This window comes from Notothenia rossii (assembly GCF_949606895.1).
Source record: "Notothenia rossii genome assembly, chromosome: 4".
Classification (NCBI taxonomy): Eukaryota; Metazoa; Chordata; class Actinopteri; order Perciformes; family Nototheniidae; genus Notothenia; species Notothenia rossii.
In genome coordinates, this window is record NC_136902.1 from 55,224,679 (window position 1) to 55,252,310 (window position 27,632).

Here is a 27,632-nt window from a genome sequence, read left to right on the forward strand (position 1 = left end):
TATATATATACACACATATATATACATACACACATATATATACATATATATATATATATACACACATATATAATATATGCCGTTAAAAAATGTGCAATATATACCTGGCTGCTAAATCTAAAAAATGTGCTTTCCTTGCCAAGGAGGGTGCCCCACACAAATAGAATCAAATTCTGTGGGAAACAATGTAGTCTACTAGCCAGGTGTGTTAACCCAGAAATGTTGAGTACCCCAACGTTTTATGATAGAAATGTATGGTAAAAGTCCCCCAACATTCATCAAAATCAACCCACTGCGAGTACAAATATGGCCACTTTCTGGTAGGGATGGGTATCGTTTGAAATATATCGATTCCGATTCCGATTCTTATCGAATCCCCGTTTCGATTCCAAAATTGTAAAAGAAAGAGGTCAAACGTTTAGACAACAAAACTATCTTTATTCTTTTAAGCTTTAACTGACATTTTTACAAATAACAAATATACATGCAATACAAATGTATTGCACAATAGCTGTGCTTTATTTTTCACTGAGCGATGCCTGTGGCAAGCTATTAACAGGCATTACACTGTGCCTTGTCTTTTTCTTTTTTAGTGTAGTGGAGCCTCACTTTAGAGCGTTTACCGCGATCCATCTTTGGTGTTATGAAGTGACTGAGCTCGTGAACTGTCTACGGGAGGGTATTTTGTCTGGGTACCCGGTACCCAGCATTTTCTTATCGGTTCCCAACCCTACTTTCTGGTCATCAAAATGTCAGAAATTGGAGTCAACATCCTCAATAACCTCCCAAAAAAACTCGGAAATTGCCTAAATTGGCCAAGCCATTTTTTTCGCAGTTATCTGCATATGCTAATTAAGGCAATATATGCCAATTGTGCATATTGCCCAACATATGCAAGTCCTGCAGTTTCTATGTGCGGGGGATCCGTACTATACATTTCTATCATAAAACGTTGGGGTACTCAACATTTCCGGGTTCACAATAGACTATGAGCTGGCAAGTAGACTATTAGGCCTGATTATCAAGAACCTCAGTGATGCAACGCCAGCGTAAATATCCTGATCAATAACGGATTACGTAATGTACATTTCTCTCATATTACATGTATGATGTTTGATTAGAAACAGAACAGTCTGGCTAATAGAAGAACAAGATTTTGAGCCAACAAACTGAATAATACTAAGTATCAACTTAAAGGTGATGATATGTCAATGTTGTGTGCGCTGGGGGCCCTAGGGGCCAAAAGAGTGGTCCCCACAGGCTGCAAAGCACTTCAGATCTGAAAGTCTGCACACATGTCAGACATAATGTCCCTACAAATGTATTATTCTATCATAACTATTGCAATAATTGCATGCATACTGTTTTAGATTTTCTTTTTCTACACCTTCTCAGAATGTGCAAGATTTATTCAGCTGCTTCCCTTGTTTCCACCTTAAAGGAGACTTTGCTGGGCCCAGACAGCTGTTAGGTGCCGGAACTCTCTTCCTCTCTCTTTATATTGTTGCACTCTATTAACAGCAAAGATCTTCAAAGAATGAATCTAGAATATTTCCCAGTGATGATCAGATTGAAATGCCCATCCCTATTGAACGGCAGACTGGACATGAAGATAAACCGGTTACAGAGCCTGTTTTCCAGGAACGTACTTTAACTTGATGACTCCTCTGCTGCTCAATCTACCATACAACATTCTGAGGCTATAACAGGAGCAGTCATCAGCTCTGTTTTAGGAACATTGCCACAATTGTTTCGAAATCGAATCAAGAATAGGCAGAGCAATTTGGATGGCACACACTAAACTGATGAAAACCCTTTTCTCAAAAACTCTTACATGGAATCATTAAGTATAATCAAATGTGGTATCACTTGAATAGATGCTTCTTTACACAGTATCACATTTGCAGTAATAGTACTTGAGCAGGATTGCTAGATGGCTAAACTGATTTGACAGGATGTTTGACATTTTTAAAACAAACAGATGTATAATTTATGAAACTAAACACATAATGACGATTAAAGCTGCTTTCCAAATACATTTGTTCTCCCACACTTACGCTCTTATTCCATCCCTGCAGCTCAGCCTTTTGTGATATCCATTCGATTTTTTCTATTTAAAGAAAATAACCCACTATTTCCAACAATTACAAAAGCAACATTTCTGTCAAATACATTCCACCAGGCATCATACAGATAACATCATTTTGTTCATCATATATTTAGAATAGTTTGTGTAACAAAAAATAAGATTTTCACTATACTAAGACATATTTTGCTCTTATTTCTATTGTTTATACAACTTTCTTCTACAATACGTTGTTGTATTTTTACATTGGAATATCAATTTTTGCTGTTATTTTAACCACATGTTCCTGCAGGTGTCACCGTTTCATCTTTTTCATATTAAGTAGTTTTTTCATAGTTCTGATGATGATGCTTGTATTTAACCAAAAACTCAGCCTTTTTAACATGAATGTTCTTAAAGCTGGAAAACAACACATATCAAATGTCTTACGTGACTATAATCTGGCACTTCGTTTTGAAGTATGTTTGTAAAAACCTATGTTTTCCAAATGTTTCTACCACCCGAGATATGTAACACAAGAAGCAGGCAGAATCATGGTTTGTCATATTATATCGTTTTTATATTATAGGGTTTTATGGGATGAATGAGATCATGATTAATTGTCCCTCTGCAGAGGTGGCATGATTTAAATCAGGTGTACATCATGTCTTACCCCTGTCTGCTCAGAGAGGTCGACTGTGACGGTGAAGTTCTCTTTCTCCGTCTTCCTCCTGTCCGCCTCCGGCTCGTGTGGGCGGGGTTTACGCTGGGTTGTCACGGCGATGCCCTCCTGCTCTGCTTTCTTCTTGTCTTCTTCAATTTCCTATTGATATCAGGTGACAACATGAGTGATATGAGACTACAGATTTGTCCAAAATATATTATCAAGGCTAATCCTGAGCACATTTTTGGCATGTATTTTCAAACCCCATAACCAAAATATTATTTTTGTACCTATTAATTACACATCACTCTAGGGTCATTTTGATGGATTTGAATCAGTGCAGATATGGTGAAAAACATTGAATGAGCTCACCACCCTATTTAGTAAATTGGTGGATTGACCATATAATTGAATTCAAACCGTAAACCAATTGAATGGTAATATATTGTTGGGGAAATATTTCCCAAGGCCCATAACTTAGACCCAGTGTATCAGTTCAAACTGTCCTGACTGAGCACACACACCTGTAACCTTGGCTGCTGTGCTCTCAGTGTTCTTTTTCCCTGTTCCTGACTGTTGGCGTCAGCTGATAGAGGTGTTATCATTCTATCTTGTTATGCACAATGTTGATTATTCTCTCAGAACTAGCTAAATACATGCGTCTGGGGTAGAGTTATTCAGAATTGATTGTGGCATCTCAACCGTGTGGTCAAACTGTGACCTGTGACATGTGTTGTGAATTCTCCTGCCGAAGCTCCAAATAAACCATCAGTGTTTGCCATCAAAGCTCCAGCTCTTCTCGTGTCTCTCTGAGTCCTGATTCCAATTGCTTCAGAAGATTCCCCTACAGATATGTAAAGTAAAAGCCAATCTTTTGCAGTTATTGTGAAGAGAAGCTTCTGGTTTAAAAAAAAAAGTCAGTGATAATTAGGGATGCACCGAATATTCGGCCGCCGAAAATTATCGGCCGAAAATGGTTGAAAAGGCTCTTTCGGCCGAAAGGGTTTTAGCACCGAAAAAATATCACCGAATGTCAGAGAACAGGGTTACGTTGGTAAGCTAACGTGTTGTTGTGATGACGTAATCAAAACGCAGCGACAAGCACGGCGCGCGACCATGCTCGCGGCTGGCTCACAGCCAACATGTCTGCCACTTGGAGATATTTAAAAATATCAGAGAAAGAGGCGCGGATTGCGATTTGTAAAACGTGTTCAGCTGACATTTCTCGAGGGGGTGTAACTGCAAAGACTTTCACCACTTCGGGATTACTCCACCACTTGAAATCAAAACACCCGGACAAATATGCGGAGTAAGATCAAATCACAAGCACTGACAGCGAGAGACTGTTCAGCGCTGCCTCTCATGTGCTTGATGAGAAGAGGAACAGACTTATGGCTGATAAAGCAGAGAAGCTACTGTTCATTAAAAAGAACCTCCCACTTTTCCTTAATAAGTAGACAAGGCTGGCTTATCATAAGCTTATCTAGTTCTACATGCCTACTCTATACCCACTTTCCTGAACAATTTTCATTGTGAGTTATAATTCACCATCTCAGGTTATCATTAGGGGGAAATGACAGCAGCACAGTGTTCAATATATTCTACTTTCGTTATCTAAATGATACAATGTTGTTTACATTGCTCATGAGGACAGACCACCTTATTTGCAGATTCTTGAAATTGTAATTTCATTTGTAATTGATTGTGGATTTTGTATCCAGTTTTCACTTTATGTATCTTTATACAATGTGTACTACTTTGCTTATGAGGACAGACAGCCTTATTTAGATTCTTGAAATTCAATTGTAATTTCATTTGTAAATAGTTACATTCATGTGGATTTATCCATTTTGCACATTTGTATGCATGCACTTATAGGTGTATTTGTTGTTGTTGAAGGCCTGGCTGTTACAGTCTTTATTTACACTATTTTGTTGTAGGCCTACTGGCCTAGATGTTTATGCAGTTTTAAAGCACCTTGGCTTTGTTCTGAATGCACTTTGTTGTAGTTATCCTACAGAGAAAAGAAAATGGACTTGACTTGGAATTAATGTACTGTATGCATTCAAAAGTGCTGAATAAATGTTTTATGGACCCATACTAGTGATTATTATTTAAGTTAAGCCATAATCATGTCTTTTTCCATAATCAGGAAGCTGAACAACATTGGTAAAAAATGTATACATTATATATATATTTCTATTAATCATTTTCGGCCTTTCGGCATTCGGCCAACTGTTTCCTATTTTCGGTATCGGTTTCGGCCAAGAATTTCCCATTCGGTGCACCCTAGTGATAATCCCCTATATATATATATATATATATATATATATATATATATGAGTGTAGTGCAGATGTATCAATAACTGTGGGTAGATGCAAAGATACATTTAGTGAGCGTTTGTGTGAAACAGTCCTCCATACCTGATACCTCTTGACCAGAGCTTCATTCTTCTTCCTCAGGGCTTCGATCCGTCTGTCCAACTCGGCATCCTTCTCCTCTTTAGTCTTGAGATCCACCGCTGAAGACTGCCACAGAGAGGGGGGGTTAGGAGAGAAAGGTAATGAGTTTAAGGCCAGACTTTAGTCCATGTCATGTGTAAGTGGTTAGATGGTCAACTTTCTCCAGAAACATTGTTAAAAGTAACATTTGGTATTTTCCTGTCTTTCTATGGTTTTTCTCTCAATTACTCACCATAGCGGCTTCTGTCTTCAAACACAGGTGGCTGGCTGCTTGTTCCTCCTGCGGTGAGGAAGATGAAGACGATGATGATGCTGCAGCGTTAATCAGTCAAAGATTTGCCCATTAGTTGATTTACAATCCACTCAAATATGAGTTTTGCTCATTGTCCTGTTCACATTATTTTCTTTTTAAACACATTTGTACGAACATTGTTGGGGGGGAGCCAGAGATCTAAGAGTTTCATTGATGATTGATTTCTTTTTTACAGAGCTAACCTACTTTATGTTGTGCAGTAATTATAATTTTGCGAGTAGTAATTCAATTTTTACTATTGCAATATTTACAATAATAATGATTATCTACGGTGCAAAAAAAGAATCGATCGATAATTATTTGCAGACCCACTTGGCTCCAGTCTGAAGGGTCCATGGCTGACCCTCTTCCCTTAGGACCTTTTTGAGCGGGTCTACTATTGAGCAGGCCACTGCATTTAAGTACAGGGTCCTCTTGAGTAATCAATATCATTTTTAAACTCATGTCTCCCTCTGTGACTCAAACTGATAAATAGGAAACTGCTGGCTGATAGACAGGACGGCACACACATAACTGCAGTGTTTGATTGTGTGTACTTCTTTTTAGATGTACGTCTTGAATTCCTATAGCCCTTAAAATAGTAAAAGGTCTGTGATTGTTTTCATATCAGGCTGATGTTTAAACATGTATTCCTGCTTATTGTAATGTCTGGTCTTGATGCAGCAATATCGTTGAGACAATTCTCGTAACAACTTGTGACTACTTTCAGGAGTGTATGTGTGTGTGTGTGTGTGTGTGTGTGTGTGTGTGTGTGTGTGTGTGTGTGTGTGTGTGTGTGTGTGTGTGTGTGTGTGTGTGTGTGTGTGTGTGTGTGTGTGTGTGTGTGTGTGTGTGTGTGTGTGTGTGTCACAAGAACCCAAATGGATATATCCTGCATATGTTCCAAAACTTCTGCAAGCGTATTAGAGCTGCAGACAGGGTGCAGGTCAAAGTTACCTGGGTCACAACAAGTAACCATGGTACACAACGATCAGACTGACAGTGACTTTAAACAGCACTCTTATAAAGAGTTATGGATATTAATCCACTTAACTCTTCTGGTAGTAACGTTAAGCACATGAGCCTTTTCTGTACTGATGCAGAGCACTGACCCGCCACGATGGAAACACAACACACACACGAAACCACGGAAACACAACCATACAGCAGAATATAAACATTTAAAGGCGTTAAGGAGAGACTGTGTTTGTGTTACCTGTTTCAGGGGGAGTTGTAACGACTGTAACGACCAATGCTGGACTCGTTGCTCTTTGCCAATTCCTGCGCCTCAATGAGTCCTCATAATTCGGCTTCCTGTTAGCTGCTAGCTAACTTCCTGCCAAATACTGACCTCCGTCTCGGTCGATTTAAAGAGACAGTTAACGATAAACTTCGTATTGCTACCACTTTATTAATACAGCAAACTGTTGTTGTTGTTTTTGTTTTGTTTAACAATGACTTTAATAATTGTAACGAATATGTTTTCTGTGCAGCACAAGTTTGCAATTCGCCAACGGTCCACTAGAGTGAGCCAGTGGTCAGTGAAAACTAGACTACATGGTCTGCCCATGATCCTGCCGCCGAAACTCTTAAAGGTAAACACACAAGTAGGAGCCATCTTGTGTCATGCAGCTTCACTTTTTGATTTAAACATAAACTCAAATAAAATGTGCATATTCATAGATTCAAATCAAGTAATAAGCTCTGGGTATAGTGAATAATAGTTATAAATAATTCCCGAACTTTTAAAATAATTTCCAAATTTCGGATTAATAAATTATCAATCTAACTTTTTTGTATCTATAAAGGTAAGAGTAACTATATAGCAAAGTGTAAAATAAAAAATGTGTTCAGAGTTAAGAGCCAAGTTAAGAGCCTTGGGCCCCGTCCACACAGAGACGATATCAGTTGAATCCGCTAACGTTCTCTATCGTATAGACCCGTGGTTCTCAACCTTATTTTTTCCCCAAGTACCACCTGAGAAAATAGTTATCTCGCCAAGTACCTATCCTATCACCATATGACCAATGTTAAAATACAGTCTATGCACAGTTCATGCAGGACTCGGAGGCAAATGTATTCATAATAACATTATTTATTGTCAGCCACAGCTATTTACAAAGGGCACTCACACTCACTCCCTCACACACACACACACACACACACACACACACACACACACACACACACACACACACACACACACACACACACACACACACACACACACACACACACACACACACACACACACACACACACACACACACACACACACACACACACACACACACACACACACACACACACACACACACACCACAAGTGAGAATATAAAGAACAAAATAATAACTTATTCTCACACAACGAATGACAACTGTACATAGCTACATGTCATTTCCTATACCAAAGTGTGAATGTAGGCCTCCTGCAACAACTTAGATTGTAACAGAAAATGTCCAATTGGGAATTCAGTTCCACAATAATAATGAAAGCCTCCAGGAGCAGATGAGCCTAAGGGCTAATAGCTCATCTTCAGTCTGCTGATGTGTGCTATTGCCATTTCTGTGGTGGCAAATTAAAAAAGAAAAGAAAAACAATTAAGGACAAATGTGTGCTTTTTCAGCTTTTGACCTCGGTCCCAGCCTTCTCTCCATTCTTTGCGCAAATGCCTTTTCTTCCTGAGTCACTTCTCTCCTCCATCACAGCGTTGTGGCTGTGCATATCACTTTTGCGTTGCTGGTGGAGCCTGCGCTTGTGCTCGGTTGATGACTGTCCTCCTCCTCATTCACTTGTTCACTTTCGCTGGTAATTTTCTCCTCTGTACCTCTCTCACAACATCATTCAGCTTTCTTCTTTCTTTAGCTTGCTTCCAACGTTCGCTAATCGTTCGCGGGTAGTATGGTCATTATAGAGTGCCACAGTGACGCGTCCTAAAACCCGGAAGTAAGCTTCTTCTGGTTCCCTCGACAAAAAAGCAATGCAATTTCTCGGATTTTGGAAAATAGCTAGAAATAAGGTCTGTGGTTGACACACATTTAAGAGACAGATCACGTTTTGTTCAGTCGGATAATCTCCACATATCTACCTACTTTTATAATGTTCTAATCTTAAATCTAATCGATAGATTTATGATTTGAACATTTCGGGTTTTAGAACGCGTCTCTTTGGTACGACGGAGTATTAGGGCCACACTTAGAAAAAAAAAGAGATTTCGAGAATAAAGTCGTAATAATACGAGAATAAAGTCATAGTTACAAGAATAAAGTTGTAAGATTACGAGAATAAAGTCATAATTATGAGAATAAAGTCGTAATATTACCAGAGTAAAGTTGTAATGTTACGAGAATAAAGTAATAATTACGAGATTAAAGTCGTAGTTTCATAAGTGACTTGAGAAGCGGACTTGGAGGAGATTGTCTCCTTTCTGCAGGAGGAAATGGCTAGTTCTGGCCGACTACATTATATTGCATTTAGCTGACGCTTTTATCCAAAGCGACTTACAATAAGTGCATTCGACCAACAAGATACAAACTTGAAGAAAACAGAATGATATAAGTACATCAGGTTTCATAGAGCTAAAACATTTCAAGTGCTACTCAACTGGCTTTAGATAAGCCAGTCCTTTATTAGTATATAAGTGCTTTGTTAGCAATTCTTTGTTAGTAATTCTATCGCTCGAAGTGGAGTCGAAAGAGATGAGTTTTCAGTCTGCGCGGGAAGATGTGTAAACTTTCTGCTGTCCTGATTTCAATGGGGAGCTCATTCCGATTCCACTACAAGGCTATCGTTCGACTCCTTCTGGATTCAAAGCCTTGATTACAAGTCTCATCGTTTCTTGTGAAACAACAAATCCCCTTTGAACAGCTCGTAGATGTAACCAACGATAGCCTTGTAGTCGGCCAGAATCAGCCATTTCGTCCTGCAGAAAGGAGACAACCTCCAAAGTCCGTTTGGTTCTTTCTTCGAAATAATAGACATAGTTTCTTGCACAACCTTTTCAAAGTTCTAATACTTATGATAATCTGATGCTGATGTGCCAAAAAATTAAGTATTTCGTTATTTGAGAAACCTAAACTAAAGTACTGCTTCACAAGATGCTCCACATTCCTCATTTTATTGCAGGACGCTGCTGTTGTCTCCTTCTCAAGTCACTTGTGAAACTACGACTTTAACCTCGTAATTATGACTTTATTCTCGTAACATTACGACTTTATTCTCGAATTATTATGACTTTATTCTCGAAATCTCTCTGTTTTTTTTTTTTAAGTGTTGCCCTAATTGTTACGATTATTGTGTTATGTCACGTTTTGTATGTCTTGTTTTGGGTGTTTTGCTGTTCTCCCTGTCATGTTTTCCTCCTGGTATATTGTCTGGTCCTTCTTCCTGTGTTTTTCCCCTGTCGTTAGTTTCCCAGGTGTTTCTAATTGTCTGATTGTGTTCACCTGTCGCCCTTGTGTTTCTCCTCCCCTGCCCGGCTGTTTCTCATCTTGTGATTACCCCTCCCTGTATTTAGTCTTGTCTCTTCCTGTGTTCAGTGTTGGTTCGTCTTTTGTTTGTGACTGAGTTCACCGGTGAGTGTTCTGTTTTGTCCAAGTTATTATTTTATCCTTGAAATAAAGGCAATATTAGTGTAATCTGCATTTGGGTCCTGCTTGCTTCACCCATCGTAACACGAATACTCCGTCGTACTACGGCACTCTATTAGCAACGCCAGAAATACATTTTTAAAATGTTTTCTAAATCTAAAAACAACAATAGCCTATTAGAACTTATTTAAACCACAGTTTCAATTATCTCAAGCTTATTTTCATTCGTTGTAGTATTTTGATAGTATGATTTATTTTTTAATTAATGTTATTCAATCAAGCCTCAAACTGATGGCACTTGTCCCTATAGCCTGTTTTAAATTGAAGTTGTCTGAGGTCCTTACCACCAGCTGCTCTTGCAGTAATAAGTAGTGTACCTTACTGTCCCAAATGTGCACAATGTAGCGACTGCTTTTCGTCTTTTTGTTTACTTAGTTGTGTTCTCTGTATTTTATATGTCTCTTATGTGTAACAACATTGCTGCCTTCTTGGCCAGTTCAGCATTGTAAATGAGATTTTGTCTCAATGTTTTCATCTGGTTGAATAAAGGTTAAATTAAATGTAAAAAAAGAAGAAATAAAACATTTATTTAAAAAGATTATTTTTGATATGTCAGGTTCCTCCACGTACCACAGGTTGAGAACCACTGGTATAGACTGTTCGTCCACATGAGGCCGAAACGGAAATGCCGATTCGGAGCCCGAATCCGATGCGAAACTACGACTTTAACCTCGTAATTATACCTCCCAAAGTGGGTAGGTCTGAGGACGAAACGCTTGCGGCTCCGTGTGTACGCCCTATACGATCATTTCCTGAAAACAATGACGCCATAGCCCCGCCTCTCCCCACCTCTCCTGCTCACCCCACGTCATCCTTGTCATTGCCAACAACAACAACAATGGCGGATCACAGGGTTGGGTTCGTGCTCCAGACGCTACTGACCATGATACAGATTTTAGTGTAAAATGTACAGCTCCTCTACCACAACCATCAGCAACAATAATAATAGTAATCGTCATCTGTCTTATTCGCTGCTTTTGGTGTATTTTGTGGCGGAAGTACAGCGCCACTTACAGGCCCGGCATATGTACTACAGCGTCTCCAGCGTTTTTGTGTGGACGGACATGTTTCTTGAGCCGTGTCCTTGTGGACGGAAGACTTTTTTGAAAACGATTACGGTTAGTTTTAGTCTCCATATGGACGGGGCCTTGGTGTCATCCTGGAAAGCTCCCTGTCATTTGAACCTCACTTATGGCTCATTTCCACTACAGCGCGGTTTAAGCGTCCCGTTTTTGGTTGCGTTTCCACTAGGCGTAGTACCGGCTAGCGGGTACAATTTCACAGTTTTTCTGGCCCCATAAAATCGAGGTTCTTAGCGGGCCAACAACCAGGCTGAGTCGGGCTGAGTATGCTAAACTAGAGAGAGAGAATCGCTGGCAAGGGGGCTACAACTACAACAAAATGAACATATTTGACCATGATTTAATTGTAATAGGCTACACGTTTCAAAATGATGCCGAAGTAACAACATACTGATACCGGTTAGTAAAAACCATGAATTAATGCTTTGACAAGTCTGCAGACAAGATGGCAGGCGAAAAACCTTTTAAAATGCGTGTTTTCTAAATGGAGATCGGCTAAGCTAACGCAGTATATGCTCCGACCGTCTACACTCATAACAATGGCCAGGGAACCCAGGTTTGCCAGACCAGGGTTTCCGTTAGCCGGTAATTATTAGGGATTATTGGGGATGCTCCGATCTATTGGCCGCCGGTCATTATCGGCCGATATTCACTCTTAATAGTTTGATCGGTGCTCTCTATAAAGGCCGATCAGGAGAGCTGGAACTGATCGATATGGACATAAACGTGAGTGAAGTATAACCGGACGCGCGAGAGAGATCAGAGATCAGCTGCTGAGTCTGACGGAGACGCAGCTCTGCATGATCACCTGAAGCCCCGCCCGCTGTTTAGCGAGGTGCATGAGAAACTGACGGGCTGTCAGGAGAGAGAGGGAGGGAGAAAGGAAAAGAGAGGATCCATTTCTCCTGTGTTATTAATCAAAGTTAATGTAAACTTTTGAATAATGTACTTCATCTACTATAAGTAGTTTGTTTGAATGTAATAATTATGTTGTTTATGGAACCACATCATTTATTGAAAAAGGAATCTGAACCTTTTCTATCTGTTACGAAACTGAAGCAAAATAGAAATGACTCTCATTAACTGAGTTTTAAACATCAGCATATCCGGTCATAGCCCGGTAATTACCTGCTAACGGAAACTCTGCTACACAATTCTTATTATTATTATTGAAACATGACCGGTAAGTTTCAAATTTGTCCGGTAAAATTTATTGTTTCCGGACATTTGACCGGTAAGAAAAGATCAGCGGAAACTCTGATACAGACATAAATAAATCAGCGACTGTATTCGCCATGACAGACAGTCTGTGGTTTGTAATTTTAACTTTTGTCTAATTTCTGAACAGATATGAGGAGCTGTGAGCTTAAGTGCTAGAAGCTAACGGCTGATGTTTTTCTGTGGTTTGCATTGAAGATGACATCACGGCTCCGCCTACACCGCGTTACTATAGTTACTGCCCCAGCTACTAAACTGTAATGGAAATGTAGCATAAAGTGAGCCTGGCCTAACAAGGCCTAACAAGGCCTAACTATACCGTACTAAGCCGAGCGAGGCCATGCAATGGAAATGCGCCAATAGATAACATTATCCATACTGCTTTCTTCCACAAACCCAACATATCCAGACACCGCCCATCCCTGTCTCAATCAGAACTGAAGTCCTGGTTCACGCATTTGTCACATCCCGTATCAACTACTGTAATGCCATCCTCTCAGGCATTCTCACCAAACTCATCAATAAACTTCAAATCATACAGAACTCTGCAGCCCCGATCATCCCCCGCACCAAATCCTCTGACCACATTACCCCCATCCTCATCCAACTGCACTGGCTCCCTGTTGAATCCCGGATCGACTAGGAAAACCTCCTGCTCACATTCAAAGCCCTTAACCTGGCCCCCACCTCTCTGGCTGACATCCATCAGGAGTACCCCTCTCGCTCCCTCCGCTCATCTTCTGCTGGTTGTCTAACCGTCCCCAACCCACACCTCGTCATCATGGGTGCTCGGGTCCAAGACTCTGGAACTCCCTTCCCCGACACATCCGACCGTCTGACACAATCACCACATTAAAATCCTAACTAAGAACCCACCTGTTCAAATTAGCCTACTCACTGTGGTGCCCAACCATCATCTGTTTCACCTTAATAACCTGTCCACCTGTCCAATAATTTGTATCCACTTTGATTTTCTCCTCCATGATTGCCTGTATTTATAATTTTCTGTCGTTTTTTAACGTCTTCGAATATTTACTAAATTGTACTGTGTCCTCGGGTGTCATGAAAGGCGCCCTTAAATAAAATGTATTATTATTATAATTATTACAGTTCAGCCAGGTGATAGCTGAGGGGAAGAAGCTCTTCCTGAACCTGCTGCTCCTGGAAGAGCCCTCTGGGAGGCTCCTGTAGCGCCTCCCAGAGGGCAGGAGAGCCACCAGTCTGTTGCTGGGGTGAGAAGTGTCCTTGATGATGCCGCACGCCTTCTGCAGACATCTTGTGTGATGGATTGTACCGGTGATGCGTCGGGCAGTCTTTTCTACCCTCTGGAATGTTTTCCAGTCTGCAGCAGTGCAGTTTCAGCCCTTGATGCAGATGGTGAGGGTGCTCTCAATGGTTCAGCGGTAGAAGTTCACCAGGATGTGAGGAGACAGATCAGTTTCCTATTTGATCAGAGTTTGAAAATCTAGAGTGAATAAGTGAGATTTGAGATATTTTTTTGAAGGATTCAAGAGTGTTGGCCTTTCGGATGTGACTGGGGAGGGAGTTCCAGAGGAAGGGGGGCTGCTGTGAAGGCCCTGTCACCCCAGGTCCAGAGGGAGGGGGAGGGGGGGGGGGGAGAGTTCCAGAGGAAGGGGGGCTGCTGCGAAGGCCCTGTCACCCGGTCACCAGGTCCGGAGCTTTGTCCTTATGGGCTGCAGTAGATTATCGTCAGCAGATCTGAGGCGACGGGTAGGGGTGTGTGGTTGGATAAGGTCACTGATGTAGGGGGGGGGGGCAAGGTTCTTAATGGCTTTGTATGTGAGAAGTAATCATTTGAAGTCAATCCGGTGTTTGATGGGGAACCAGTGGAGGGGTGATGTGGTCTGACCGTGGAGGTGAGCATACGGGCAGCAGAGTTTTGGACATATTGCAGTTTATTGAGGATGTATGCACACTCTAAAAAAAAATACACCGGCTCTACTTAAATAAATTGAGGTAACAATTTGCGTCGTTCTTTTTAAGTATTTCCAACTTAATCGATTATTAAGTTAATCCGAGTACTCATTTATTATCTGATTAACTCAATTAGTTCAGTGCTAAACATAATTTGCTTTTACCTTTAAAAACTAAATTAAGTTGAACCAACTTAATTTTAAGATGGAGTGATATTAAGTTGCATTTTGTTTAATTTAAGCTATTGTAATGTATTTATTTAAGTCCATGCTACTCACAAATGTCCATGCAAATTGTTACCTTCATTTGTTTGAGTATTAGAAAATCATTTATTTGAGTCAAAAACAATATACATTAAGTTCCACTTTTTAACAGTTTATTTTAAAATTTTCTTTACACAATGACCTTTTTATAACAATTGTTCTCAAATATAAAAAAATTAATGCAAAAATTAAAATAAAGGCATGAACCTGCTTCCAAAGTTTTTAACATCTCTTTTGGGTAGTTCAGGTTGAATGTGTATATTAGCCCCATTAGCATGGCACAGGCTCTTCTTGATTTCTGTTCCTTCAATCACTATTCCTGCATCCGCACCCCTGGTCAAGAAATCTTCAGCACCTCATTGCTAACTTCCACTTCACCATCCTGGAATAAGTAGATTAGAAAAAAATACATTTCAGTGTTTTTGGTGCAATCAGATTTGAAAACATTGCATTGTGTTTCAGGTTAACACAAGTTACAGTATGATTTAAGCATCGTCTTTACTTACTTAAGTTTTCCTTGAAGAGATCCTCCTTTTCACGAAGACACACCACCAAGCACCGGATAGCAAAAAAAAGGAGAAAAGGAGAACATTTTAATGTTGAGAAAGAAAAACAAAGGCTTGTTTGCAAAAACTGAACATGCCGGGCATTGTCAGTTGCGGTTCATTTTTATTTTAATCAGTTTGTTTCAAACGTAACATTAATTCTAACAAGAAAATATATATATATATATATATATACATACTGTATTACAAATAATGAACTTTGACTGCAACTGTGAAACAAAGGATACAGGAGGATACAAACAGCTAGCTAATCAGTATGCTATGCATGCTACAGTAGCTTAAAACAAGTAGCTAATGACTACCTAAAGGCACGGACACACCATGCCGATTATCGGCGTCGGTGGGCTTCAGGCCGACGATGAGCGTCGACACGCCCTACTCAGATTGGTGTGTCCCGCACCTTCAGGTCTTTTCAGCCGGGCCGACGCCTTTTCGGCAGAATGTTGAATCGGCGGGCAGTCGGCCAAAGAAATCACTGATTGGCTAGTGAATCAGTGCATGAGAAGCAAAGCGGAAGTGAGGGACCCAAACAGACTATTAAGAAGGCAAATCTGAGATTTCATTTAACTCCAGCTCTCGACACAGGTTCGGGAAAGCCCCATGAGCTTCTCGTTGTAGAGTGAAAATGGAACGCACACACTATTTGTTGTTTGTTTATATCACACAGTCTGTTCTTCTTCTCTCGGTTATGTCGCAGTCTGTCTTCCGGTTGTTGCCTCTTTTGAATGACGAATACACACTACCGCCGCCTGATCAGTGCTTGAATTGGAATAAAAAAGGTGCCAGTACTCTAAATCAGCAACTGTTTCAAGTCAATTTATTTATACAGCCCAAAAGCAAGTATTTGGCTCAAAGTCATGTATATCCTATAATGCTGGTGGGTTTGCCTCTTTATTGTATATTTTAGAAAGGCTCACTTAAACAAAATGACTCAGGGTGCATCTGAGATTAGAGGGGGTGCAGTGGTAAAGTGCTATTTTTATAAGTGGGAAGTGGACCTGACACCCTCTAGGGCAGGGGTTCCCAAACTTTTCAGCCCGCGACCCCCAAAATAACAGTGCCAGAGACTGGCGACCCCCTGTCGACGGGGGGGGGTGTGCTAGTGAATTAATTTCAGAAAAATAAAAAAAGAATTTAGAAACTGCGCTAGTGGATTGTCAAAGAAAAAAATGTCTATGCAAACGTTATTACTAATAATAATTTAAAAATAAAATAAAAAAAATTAATTATAATTTTATAATTTAATTTTCTATTTTTATTTTGTAATCATCTCGCGACCCGGGGGGTCGCGAACCGCACTTTGGGAACCCCTACTCTAGGGGGCATGCTCCTTCGGGAAGATTTTTTTTAAATATTGAAGTTAGAACTGAGATGCATCAATCTGGTGATTGATATATGCTATCCATATGAAACAGAACTGTAAACAGATTTACTTTTTCTTTATGGATATAAAAGAAAATAAAGCCTGAGTAGGCGGCTGGTTAAATTACTCCTCGTCCCTGAGTACACTCACCATCTTTCAGCAGGAAAGGAGAGAGGGAATCCTTGTCCGGCGACAACCGCTGTCTTTTCGCACTATTATTAAGCCACACTAACATTTTCGAAATGCTAACATTATGTGATGTCTTTTCTGCTCTAGTCTATTGCTGCGGCGCGTCATAGATGCGTCATGAGATGCCGGCGGCGAACGGCCAGGTACGCTGGCCATATTTGTTGACCTCACCGCAGCATTCGACACCATCAACCACACCATCCTGCTGTCCCTCCTCGAATCGTCACTCAACATCACTGACACTGCACTCTCCTGGCTGAAATCCTACCTCACCGACAGACATCAGTTTATCAACAACTGCACCTCCTCCACTGCTCCTCTGTCCCAAGGCGTCCCCCAGGGTTCGGTGCTTGGCCCCCTCCTCTTCATCCTTTACATGCTCCCCCTTGGCAAAATAATTCATCGCCACAACCTTCAATTTCACTGCTACGCCGATGACATCCAACTTTATATCTCAACAAAAACCATCACCCCCACAACACACTCCACTCTCACCAACTGTCTCTCAGAAATAAAACCATGGATGCAAACAGACTATCTCCAACTGAACAGTGCCAAATCAGACATCATCATCATCGGCCCCCCATCCCGTATCAAAGAAATCCAGAATTTCAACTTCACCATTGACAGCCACACTCTATCTCCCCCCCCCTCACATCCGCAACCTCGGAGTCATTTTCGACAGTCAGCTCAAATTCAACCACCACATAAATCACATCACCAGAACCGCCTTTTTCCACCTCAAAAACATTGCCCGTCTCCGCCCATCACTCTCCTCCTCTGCTGCTGAAACCCTGATTCATGCATTCATCACATCACGACTACTGCAATAGCATCCTCTATGGCATACCATCCAACCTCCTCAATAAACTCCAACATATCCAGAACTCTGCTGCCCGCCTCCTCACCCACACCCGCTCCCGAGACCACATCACTCCCATCCTCCAGAACCTCTACTGGCTCCCCGTCCGTCAAAGAATCCACTTCAAAGTCCTCCTCATTACTTACAAAGCCCTCAACAACCAGGTCCCCCCCTACCTCACAGACCTGCTGCACCACCACACCCCTTCCCGCTGCCTCCGCTCATCAGAAGCCAACCTCCTATCCATCCCCACCCGCACCAATCACCGGACCTGGGGGGACAGAGCCTTCTCCGTCGCTGCCCCCTCCCTCTGGAACTCTCTCCCACAACCCATCAGAGACTGCACCGACCTCACCACCTTCAAAAAGCTCACAAAAACTCACCTCTTCAATCTGGCTTTTCATGTGTGATTGTTTTTGTATTATTTGACTTTAACTATATATTTATTTGTTGTTCCTTTCTTCTATTTTATTTTTTTTCTTCACTATTATCTGTAACGCGTCTTTGAACACAAAAGCGCTAACAAATTAAATCTATTATTATTATTATATATAGACATCTACGTTGTTTGTGCCCCACCACTTTTGTACATATAAAAATGCCACTGGGGGTACCAAATATATCAATCAATCAATCAATCAATGTTTATTTATATAGCCCAATATCACAAATGTTACATTTGTCTCAGTGGACTTCACAGTTTGTACAGAATATCAGTATGACAATACGACACCCTTTGTCCTTAGACCCTCACATCGTACAAGGAAAAACTTCCAGAGAAACCCCACAGTTTAAAGGGAAAAATGGGAGAAACCTCAGGGAGAGCAACAGAGGAGGGATCCCTCTCCCAGGACGGACAGACGTGCAATAGATGCCGTGTATAAATTCAAAAGATAATACATTTGCAACATAGGTAGTCCAAATGTTTGGAAATGCATGTGTGTATAATAGGAAGATGAATCCACGAGTATATCCATCCAGGACTTATGATCCAAGACCACAGCCACGACTCAAGATCCAGGACTCGCAATCCGCGACACAGGACCGCAGGACCATCCATGACTCCGGATCCCGGCGTATATTTTATTTTATTTAACCTTTATTTAACCAGATAAAAAGCATTGAGATAAAATCTCATTTACAATGCTGACCTGGCCAAGAAGGCAGCAACGTTACACATAGCACATAACACAAACATATAAAATACAGAGAACATAACTAAGAAAACAAAAGACGAAAAAAAGCAGTTACTACATTGTGCACATTAGGACAGTAAGAAAGGCACTACTTATTACTGCAAGAGCAGCTGGTGGTAAGGACTTCTGACAACTTCAATTTAAAACAGGCTATAGAAACAAGTGCCGTCAGTTTGAGGCGTGATTGAAGGTCATTCCAAGACCAAGGAGCATAATAAAAGAGACTCCTTTTTCCAGCCTCAGTCCGCACAGCAGGAACCTGGAACCGTATCAAGGCACTGGATCTGAGGTTGTAAAAGTCACAAACTGGAGCAAATCTGGCACATATGTAGAGTGGAAGACTTCCTAAAATGGCTTTATACATTAATAAAAACCAATGCTGCATCCTACGCATAGTGAGTGAGGACCATCCAGTTAGGCTATACAGTGTGCAATGATGAGTCCTATAGGGTGCATTTGATATATAACGCAGTGCAGCATGGTAGAGTGGGTCAAGTTTGGCCAAGACAGTGGGACAGGCAAATCTATAAATGGTGTCACCGTAGTCCAGCTGGGACAGGAATAAGCCAGAGACCAACCTTTTACGGGATGAAGTTGAAAAACAACATTTAAGTCTGTAAAGGAAGCCAAGACTGAATTTCAATTTCTTTGTTAGAACTTCGATATGGTGTTTGAAGTTCAGATTACTGTCCAACCAAAAGCCAAGATATTTGTAGATATCAACAAACTCCACAGAGACGCCATCAAGGGTGTCAATGGAGAGGCAAGAGGACGCTGACTTGGGACCAAAAAGCATTGCTTTGGTTTTCTTACTGTTCAAAAGCAGTTTGGAATCAAGAAGTGCATGCTGCAGCGTGATAAAATCAGATTTTAAATTGGAAACGGCCATGTCCAGAGAAGGAGCACATGAATATACAATAGTGTCATCAGCATACATATGATAGGTAGAAAATTGCATCTGATTACAAATATTGTTTACATATAATAAAAAGAGCAAAGGCCCCAAAATAGAGCCCTGTGGAACGCCCTTCTCCAAGGTGACAGGGTCAGAGACAGTGCCACCCAACCTGACGCATTGAGTACGGTCGGTTAGATAACTCTGAAACCAACAAATGGCATTATGACCGAAACGAGACACCAACATAACATTAGACATAATGTGGTGATCTACAGTATCAAATGCTTTGGCTAGGTCAATAAACAATGCAACACAAACAGATTTGTTATCCAAAGCAGCCTTGATATCATCTAAGACTTTCAGACTGGCAGTCACAGTACTGTGCTTTGATCTGAATCCAGATTGCATAGGGTTAAGGATGTTGTGTGAATTTAAAAAAAGTTTTAGCTGAGTAGAAACTAGGGACTCAAGAATCTTTGATAACACAGAAAGATTTGAGAAAGGACGATAATTATTTAACTCAGTGGGATCACCAGCTTTCAAGAGGGGCGATACCAGAGCTTGCTTCCACAGAGCTGGCAGTGTGTGAGTGGACAGGGAGAGATTAAAAATATCAGTTACTGGTTGTGCTATAATCTGAGCTGCAATTTTTAAAAAGAATGGGTCGAGGCCGTCATATAGACATATATATAGACACCAAAAAGAAAGAAATTTGGGGAAGCTGGGTTAATCGGAAACATGAGAGTACACAGGTATAGGCAGAGAGAAGGAATAAGTAAGATGTCCCCCGACAAACTAAGCCTATATCAGCAAAACTAGGGGCTGAATCTAATCAGCCCTAACTATAAGCTTTATCAAAAAGGAAGGTCTTAAGCGCACTCTTAAAAACGGATAGGGTGTCTGCCGTCCGAACACAAACTGGAAGCTGATTCCACAAAAGTGGAGCTTGATAAGAAAAGGCTCTGGCTCCCATTGTACTTTTAGAGACTCTAGGAACAACCAACAACCCTGCATTCTTGGAACGCAATGCCCTAGTAGTAGGACAATAGGGTATAATGAGTTCTTTAAGGTAAGAAGGCACCTGCCCATTAAGGGCTTTGTAGGCGAGAAGAAGAATTTTAAATTCTATCCTGTGTTCTATAGGGAGCCAGTGTAAGGCAGCCAGAACAGGAGTAATGTGGTCCCTTTTCCTAACTCTGGTTAGTACACGAGCTGCAACATTTTGAATCAGCTGAAGTGACTTGACTGACTTCTTGGTACACCCTGATAATAAGGAGTTACAATAATCCAGCCTTGAAGTAACAAATGCATGGACTAGTTTCTCTGCATCGTTTTGAGGCAAGATATGCCTGATTTTTGCAATGTTACGTAGATGGAAGTAGGCGGTCCTTGAAATTGATTTTATGTGGGTGTTAAAGGATAAATCCTGATCAAATATAACACCAAGATTCCTTACAGTCTCACTGGAGGCCAAATTAATGCCATCCATATTTAATATATCTTTAGATAATTTGTTTCGTAGATTCTTCGGGCCAAGTACAATAACTTCAGTTTTGGTCGTGTTTAACATCAAAAAATTTAAGGTCATCCACGTTTTTAATTCCTTGAGGCAGTCTTGAATTTTATTTAGATGATTAATTTCATCAGGCTTGATTGATAAATATAGTTGAGTATCATCCGCATAACAATGAAAGTTTACAGAATGATTCCTTATAATATTGCCTAACGGAAGCATATATAGGGTGAACAAAATAGGTCCAAGCACTGAGCCCTGTGGCACTCCATGGCTAACTTTGGTTTGCATGGAAGATTCATCGTTGACACGTACAAACTGAGAGCGTTCAGATAGATAGGACCTAAACCAGCCTAAAGCAGTTCCCTGTATGCCAACTAAGTGCTCTAGTCTTTGCAATAGGATATCATGGTCGATAGTATCAAATGCAGCACTAAGATCGAGCAAGACAAGAATAGAGACAAGTCCCTTGTCAGAGGCTATTAGAATGTAATTTGTGACTTTAACCAGAGCTGTCTCTGTGCTATGTTGTGTTCTAAAGCCAGACTGAAAATCTTCAAATAAATCATAGTTTTTTAAGTAATCACACAGCTGTTTTGCGACTGCTTTCTCAAGAATTTTTGAGAGGAACGGAAGATTAGAAATAGGTTTCTAGTTGGCTAAAACCTCTGGATCGAGGTTGTGCTTTTTAAGAAGCGGTTTTATCACTGCTACTTTGAATGATTGTGGAACATAGCCTGATAATAAAGACATATTCATAATATTTAATAAAGAAGTGCTAATTAATGGAAAAACTTCTTTTAACAGCTTAGTTGGAATCGGGTCTAAGATACACGTTGATGGTTTAGAAGAGAGAATCATTGAATTTAATTGTTCAAGGTTTATGGCTGAAAAGCATTCTAGTTTACTATCTAGTGTAATATTAGAACTTACGTTTCCGGGAGCTGTTGATAACACTATACTGGTCAAAGGCAAGAGGTCATTGATTTTGTTTCTAAGAGTAACAATTTTATCGTTAAAAAAGCACATAAAATCATTACTACTGAGTGCTATGGGAATAGAAGGCTCAGTCGAGCTGTGGCTCTCTGTCAGCCTGGCTACAGTGCTGAAAAGAAATCTTGCATTATTCTTATTCTCATCTATTAATGAAGAGTAGTATGCTGCTCTCGCTTTACGCAGTGCTTTCTTATATTCATTGAGAGTAATATGCCAAATTAAACGAGATTCTTCAAGTTTAGTGGAACGCCATATCCTTTCAAGTTGTCTCGACTTTTGCTTTATTTTGCGGGTTTCGGCATTATGCCATGGAGCTAATCTATGTTGTTTTATTTTCTTCTTTTTCAAAGGAGCAACAGAGTCTAATTTTATTTGCAGCGCATCTGTAGCACTATCAACAACATGATCAATTTGGGGTGGTGTACATTTTGTATAAGTTTCCTCCCCTACATGCAGACATGCTATCGAGTTAAGTATTGGTGGAATCTCTTCCTTAAATTTGGCTATAGCAGTAAAAGATAGGTTTCTGCTGCAGGAGCTTTTGGCTAATGCTTTGTAGTCTAGTAACAGTACTTCAAAAGTTACTAAGAAATGGTCGGATAAAGCAGGATTATGCAGTTCGACTAATAGTTGCTCAATTTCAATACCATAAGTCAGAACAAGGTCAAGAGTGTGATTATAGCAGTGGGTTGGTTTATTTACACTCTGACAGAAACCAACAGAATCTAATATAGAGTTAAATGCAACAGTAAGGCTATTTTTATCATCGTCAACATGAATATTAAAGTCACCTACGATAATTACTTTATCTGTTTTAAGTACCAAAGCTGATAAAAACTCAGAGAATTCTGATAAGAATTCTGAATAAGGACCTGGTGCACGGTACACTGTAACAAATAAGATTGGCTGCAAAGTTTTCCAGGTCGGATGCGTAAGACTGAAAATGAGGCTTTCAAAGGAGGTATAATTTAATTTTTGTTTAGTATTGATAAGTAAACTTGAGTCAAAGATTGCTGCAACTCCACCTCCTCGGCCCGTGCCTCGGGCAATATGAGTATTGATATGGCTGGGTGGAGTGGCCTCATTTATGCTGACATATTCTTCATGTCTCAACCAAGTTTCAGTGAGACAGCATATATCAATATTATAAATCTGATATTAAATCATTTACCAGTATTGCTTTAGATTCTAGAGATCTTATGTTTAAGAGACCACATTTAATCTTCCTGTTTTGTTGCACTGTAGTAGTTGTTACATTTACTTTTATTAGGTTATTATGTATGACACCTCTATTAGGCTTTACCTTAAATTGTCCTTGGGCAGACACACACACCGTTAATATTGGGTATTTTATTGGGCTCGGGATTCCTATGGATGACTGCCTAGGAGAGAGCGCAGAGAAGCGTGTAAGACTGCGACTCTGCCTCCTGGTCTCAACTCCAGTTTGTCATGGATTAAGTCCACAAAGCCCTGAAATGTTTGCCGAAATGAGATTTGCACCTTCCAAAGTAGGATGAATGCCGTCTCTCTTAATCAGACCAGGTTTTCCCCAGAAGGCTGTCCAATTATTCACGAAGCCCACATTATTTGCTGGGCACCACCAAGACAACCAGCGCTGAAATGATGACATGCGGCTATACATGTCATCATTGATCAGATTGGGGAGGGGACCAGAGAAGATTACGGTGTCCGACATTGTTTTAGCATAACTACACACCGACGCCACATTAAGTTTGGTGCATTCTGATTGGCGTAAACGAACATCATTACCACCGACGTGAATAACAATACCTACTGTATTTACGTTTATTTTTAGCCAGCAGTCTAAGATGCGCCTCAACGTCGCTCGCTCTGGCCCCCGGAATGCATGTGACTGTGGACGCTTCGGTCTCTAAATTCACGTGTCTCATAATAGAGCTACCAATAACCAGAGTTGGCTTCTCAGCGGTTGTCTCGCTGAGTGGGGAATATCTGTTAGATACGTGAACGGGTTGGTGGGGACCTGCGGGTTTCGCGTTATGCCCCTTCTGAACAGTCACCCATTCTCCCTGCTGCTCGGGAGTTGCCGGGGGACGGCTAAGAGGAGCTACCTTTTGCCGGTCCGCATCGGCTAACATGGGCTTTACTGTAGCTGAGTTATTTTCTAAGATGCAGAGCCGGGCTTCTATGGCTATGATTCCCGCCTCCAACCTAACAACTATACTACATTTAACACATGTATCGGTACCAGTAAAGGAGGTAGGGGAGTAACCAAACATGAGACAGTTAGAGCAGGAAATAGCACGCGAGAGTGGGGAAAGAGCCATGGCTAGCTATCAAGCTAAAGTAGCTACCGTTAGCAAACCCGAAAAGAGTGTAGGCAACTGTGGAGTTACAGTCGCTAAGAGAAGGAGAGTTTGTGAGTGCTTAAGCTGTAGTAACGTGTGATTACAACGTCAGGCAGAGTTTTAAAACGATCGATTAAGTTAAGATAATAAGCTATCAGCAACAGAACAGGCACACGGAGATGACAACAACAACCGGAAGTTACAACATGCTTACCGCAATAGTGGTCCGTGTAGAACAGGAGGTTCTACATATATGCAGACTGCTGCAATAAGTACATTAATTAAGTGTCTTGTCTAAATTAACATGATACTATTAACAATCATTATTCCTATCAGCTGTCAATCACTGTTATGATTCACATATTCAGTGTTATTATTAAATAAACTATATTTTGGAGGAGTTAATGATGAATGTTCCTCAAAAGGCTTGCTCACCCTCCTTCAAATTTGAAAGATAAGTAATTACTAGCAGATATCAAAAAGAATCAAAGGAACAGTTCAGCGCCCCATGACTTAATTGCAAACAGTTACAACCTTGACTTTACATCAGAAAGAACAAACATTAAAGAAGTGACTAACTGCACCAGTTAGAGTTATAAAACGTGTATTCAGCTAAAACATATAAATCGCTTCAGTTATTATCCAGTGGAAAGCCCTTACCTACTGGCCTAGTTAAATCAAAGTGGTTACTTTTTTTTGGCTGGGCAGTGTAGTTTTACACACCGTCTTATTTGACTTTCTCAGGACTTAAAACTGTTTTTTGGAGGCAGACCCCCACAAAGAAGAAAAATATATTTACACACGTAAGGTCATTGTAGCAAGTGTATTAGCTGTAATTAAATGAGTGATATTCAGAAGAACTAGGAATGACTATGGAGCTCAATGTGTGTGAAAAATACAAACTGAAACCAGGTATGCGTTACAAAATAGTTGTATTCAAGATATCAACAAGTTCATTCAAATTCACATGATTATTTTCAGGTGCCCAGTAAAGGCAAAAGACAACAAAAGAAAAGCTTCCGGGGTAAAGTTCATTCATTTCTGTTTAATCCTACTTCACCATGATGCAGGGAGGATAGGTTTAGAATCTTAGCTCGCCATCAAGGTCCATGAAAGGGCATCAGGTGCGGCAAGCACCAAACAAAAAACCTGACCTGTAAAAGGTTACCAGGAATAATTAGTATCTTCCCCTTTAAGCATTTATATAAAAATAAATCTCTTAAATAAAATAAATACATTTCTGGTTGTATAAATCTCTTAAATAAAAATAAATACATTTCTGGTTGTATAACATTTCTATATCCATTTCTATACAAAACATTAATCAGCAAAACAATACTTCAGGGCTGATAGCCAAAAGCCCACAAGGTTACACTTAAAGTAATTGGGATCAGTGAAGACCCATGCATAAGATATTTCTACTAGCAATACTATTTGCATGCTAACCGCTAGGTGCTAAGCTAACGGGAGCTATATCAATGTAGATTTCCTATTGAAAATACTGACCGCTAGCCTCGAAACTACCGGGCACATTCCGGGCATTTTTCAATAACATTAAACATTTTACATACATTCTACCAATACAAGACTCACCGCTGATTGCAGCAATTGTTAACAAAACGTTAACAAAACGTTAATCTGTTTAGGAATCTTGAAGGAATCCCTGTGTGTAGCATATAGCATCAACGTAGCACTAGCATCACAAACGACCAGCAAAGGAAACGGAAGTGACCTGGCTGCCATTTATACTGAGCTACGGAAGCCTGCTAGGATTGAAGGTTTTTAACCTGGGTTACATCATCATCTTAACAGTTTGTTATTCTCATCGAGTCATCCAGAGCATCAAGTTGGCATGCCTATAACAGCTGAATGTGGCGATTACCATCTTGTTCAGCAAAACGCCTCACAAACTTATTAAGATTTAAAGCTATGCTGCATTTTGATTCAATGCTGAGTACAGCAAAACTTGACAGTCTCTTCTCTGTCATTGTAGACCGCAAATACCTCATTCCTTCCGTCTGCTTGGATCCGAAATGATTCTCGTTTTGCCCTGTCCCCCCGTTCAAATGAAATCGCCACCAATCATATTTCCACGCTTGCGCCAGGGCCGGGGGAAGGGTTACAAGACTTGCATCTTGTGCTGCATTCACTTGCACTCGGACATTAGAGATTTTCTCTCATAAATGTCCGATGAGCCACAACTTTTCTTTCAAAACAAAGCTGCCAACTGGGGTGGCAGCTGGGGTGGCAAGGCATTTTTCTGAGTTGGCAGCTGCCACCCCGTGCCACCCCGTAGAACCGCCAATGGTACCGACACCTTGTAACCTAACTAACCTAACCGTTCATAACGAACGTAACGTGGGAGAAAATAAGTTTCTAGCTAAACGTAATTGAGAATGCAGTTTAGTTCTGTGGGAACGTAATTTTTAGGAGACAGGGTTGCCATAATACATTCTGACGAAAAATATAAATTATTATGAATACAAATACAATAAAAGAAGCCTCCCGTGAGTTACTGGAAGCTATAAAGTAGATTTTGTTTTATAGAAAAAAAAGCTCACTGCAGGACGTTGTAGAAATGCGTGTGTGCACCACGACAAAGGAGCCTCATTCACTTTACATTGGGGTTGTTTGCGTGGTGCAGACACGTAAATGTAGAAAAGTTCGTGACTCCACCACGCAATGCGGTGTTAAGGAGTCGTGGTGGAGTCACGCATTCTGGTGAGATCAGGGTGGTTTGTCACCTCCCGCTTGGACTACAAATGGTGTCCTGTTTGGGGTTCCCAACCAAACCATGGACAGGCTCCAGTATGTTCAAAACTGTGCAGCTAGGGTACTCACACATACAAAGCCGTGGCAGCACATCACTCCCACCCTCATCCACCTCCACTGGTTACCGGTCAAGTCCCTCATAACAATCCTCCTCCTTACCTACAAGTCCCTCCATGCCCATGCCCCCCAGTACCTATCGGACATCCTTCGCCCACATGCCCCACCCCAGAACCTGCGGTCTTCAGACTCTGGTCTGCTTACCACCCCCGTACCAAACTGCAAACCTTCGGGGACAGAGCCTTCAGTGTGGCAGCCCCAA

At 40.8% G+C, this 27,632-nt stretch overlaps 1 protein-coding gene and 1 long non-coding RNA gene across 5 annotated transcripts in view; both read right to left on the reverse strand.

Moving 5' to 3' along the window:
• The window catches only part of ccdc9 (coiled-coil domain containing 9), a 63,301-nt gene extending 56,459 nt beyond the window's left edge, over window positions 1-6,842 (reverse strand). For 2 of the 4 annotated variants that reach the window (XM_079676519.1, XM_079676518.1), the window contains exons 1-4: window positions 6,701-6,830; window positions 5,425-5,504; window positions 5,154-5,258; window positions 2,739-2,888 (exon numbers count right to left, since the gene is read on the reverse strand). In XM_079676519.1, coding sequence (XP_079532645.1) covers window positions 2,739-2,888; window positions 5,154-5,258; window positions 5,425-5,427 — 258 coding nt within the window. In that variant the 5' untranslated portion in view covers window positions 5,428-5,504; window positions 6,701-6,830. Of the gene's footprint in view, window positions 1-2,738; window positions 2,889-5,153; window positions 5,259-5,424; window positions 5,505-6,700 lie in introns of all 4 variants that reach the window. The other 2 variants (XM_079676520.1, XM_079676517.1) reach the window with 2 other exon arrangements.
• Window positions 6,843-14,727: 7,885 nt separating this feature from the next.
• On the reverse strand, window positions 14,728-26,546 carry LOC307035396. Its single transcript, XR_013807101.1, has 4 exons — window positions 26,135-26,546; window positions 25,597-25,695; window positions 15,138-15,162; window positions 14,728-15,013 (listed from the first exon to the last, which is right to left on the reverse strand). It is a non-coding gene; the product is annotated as an uncharacterized lncRNA (long non-coding RNA).
• Between the last annotated feature and the right edge of the window lie 1,086 nt (window positions 26,547-27,632).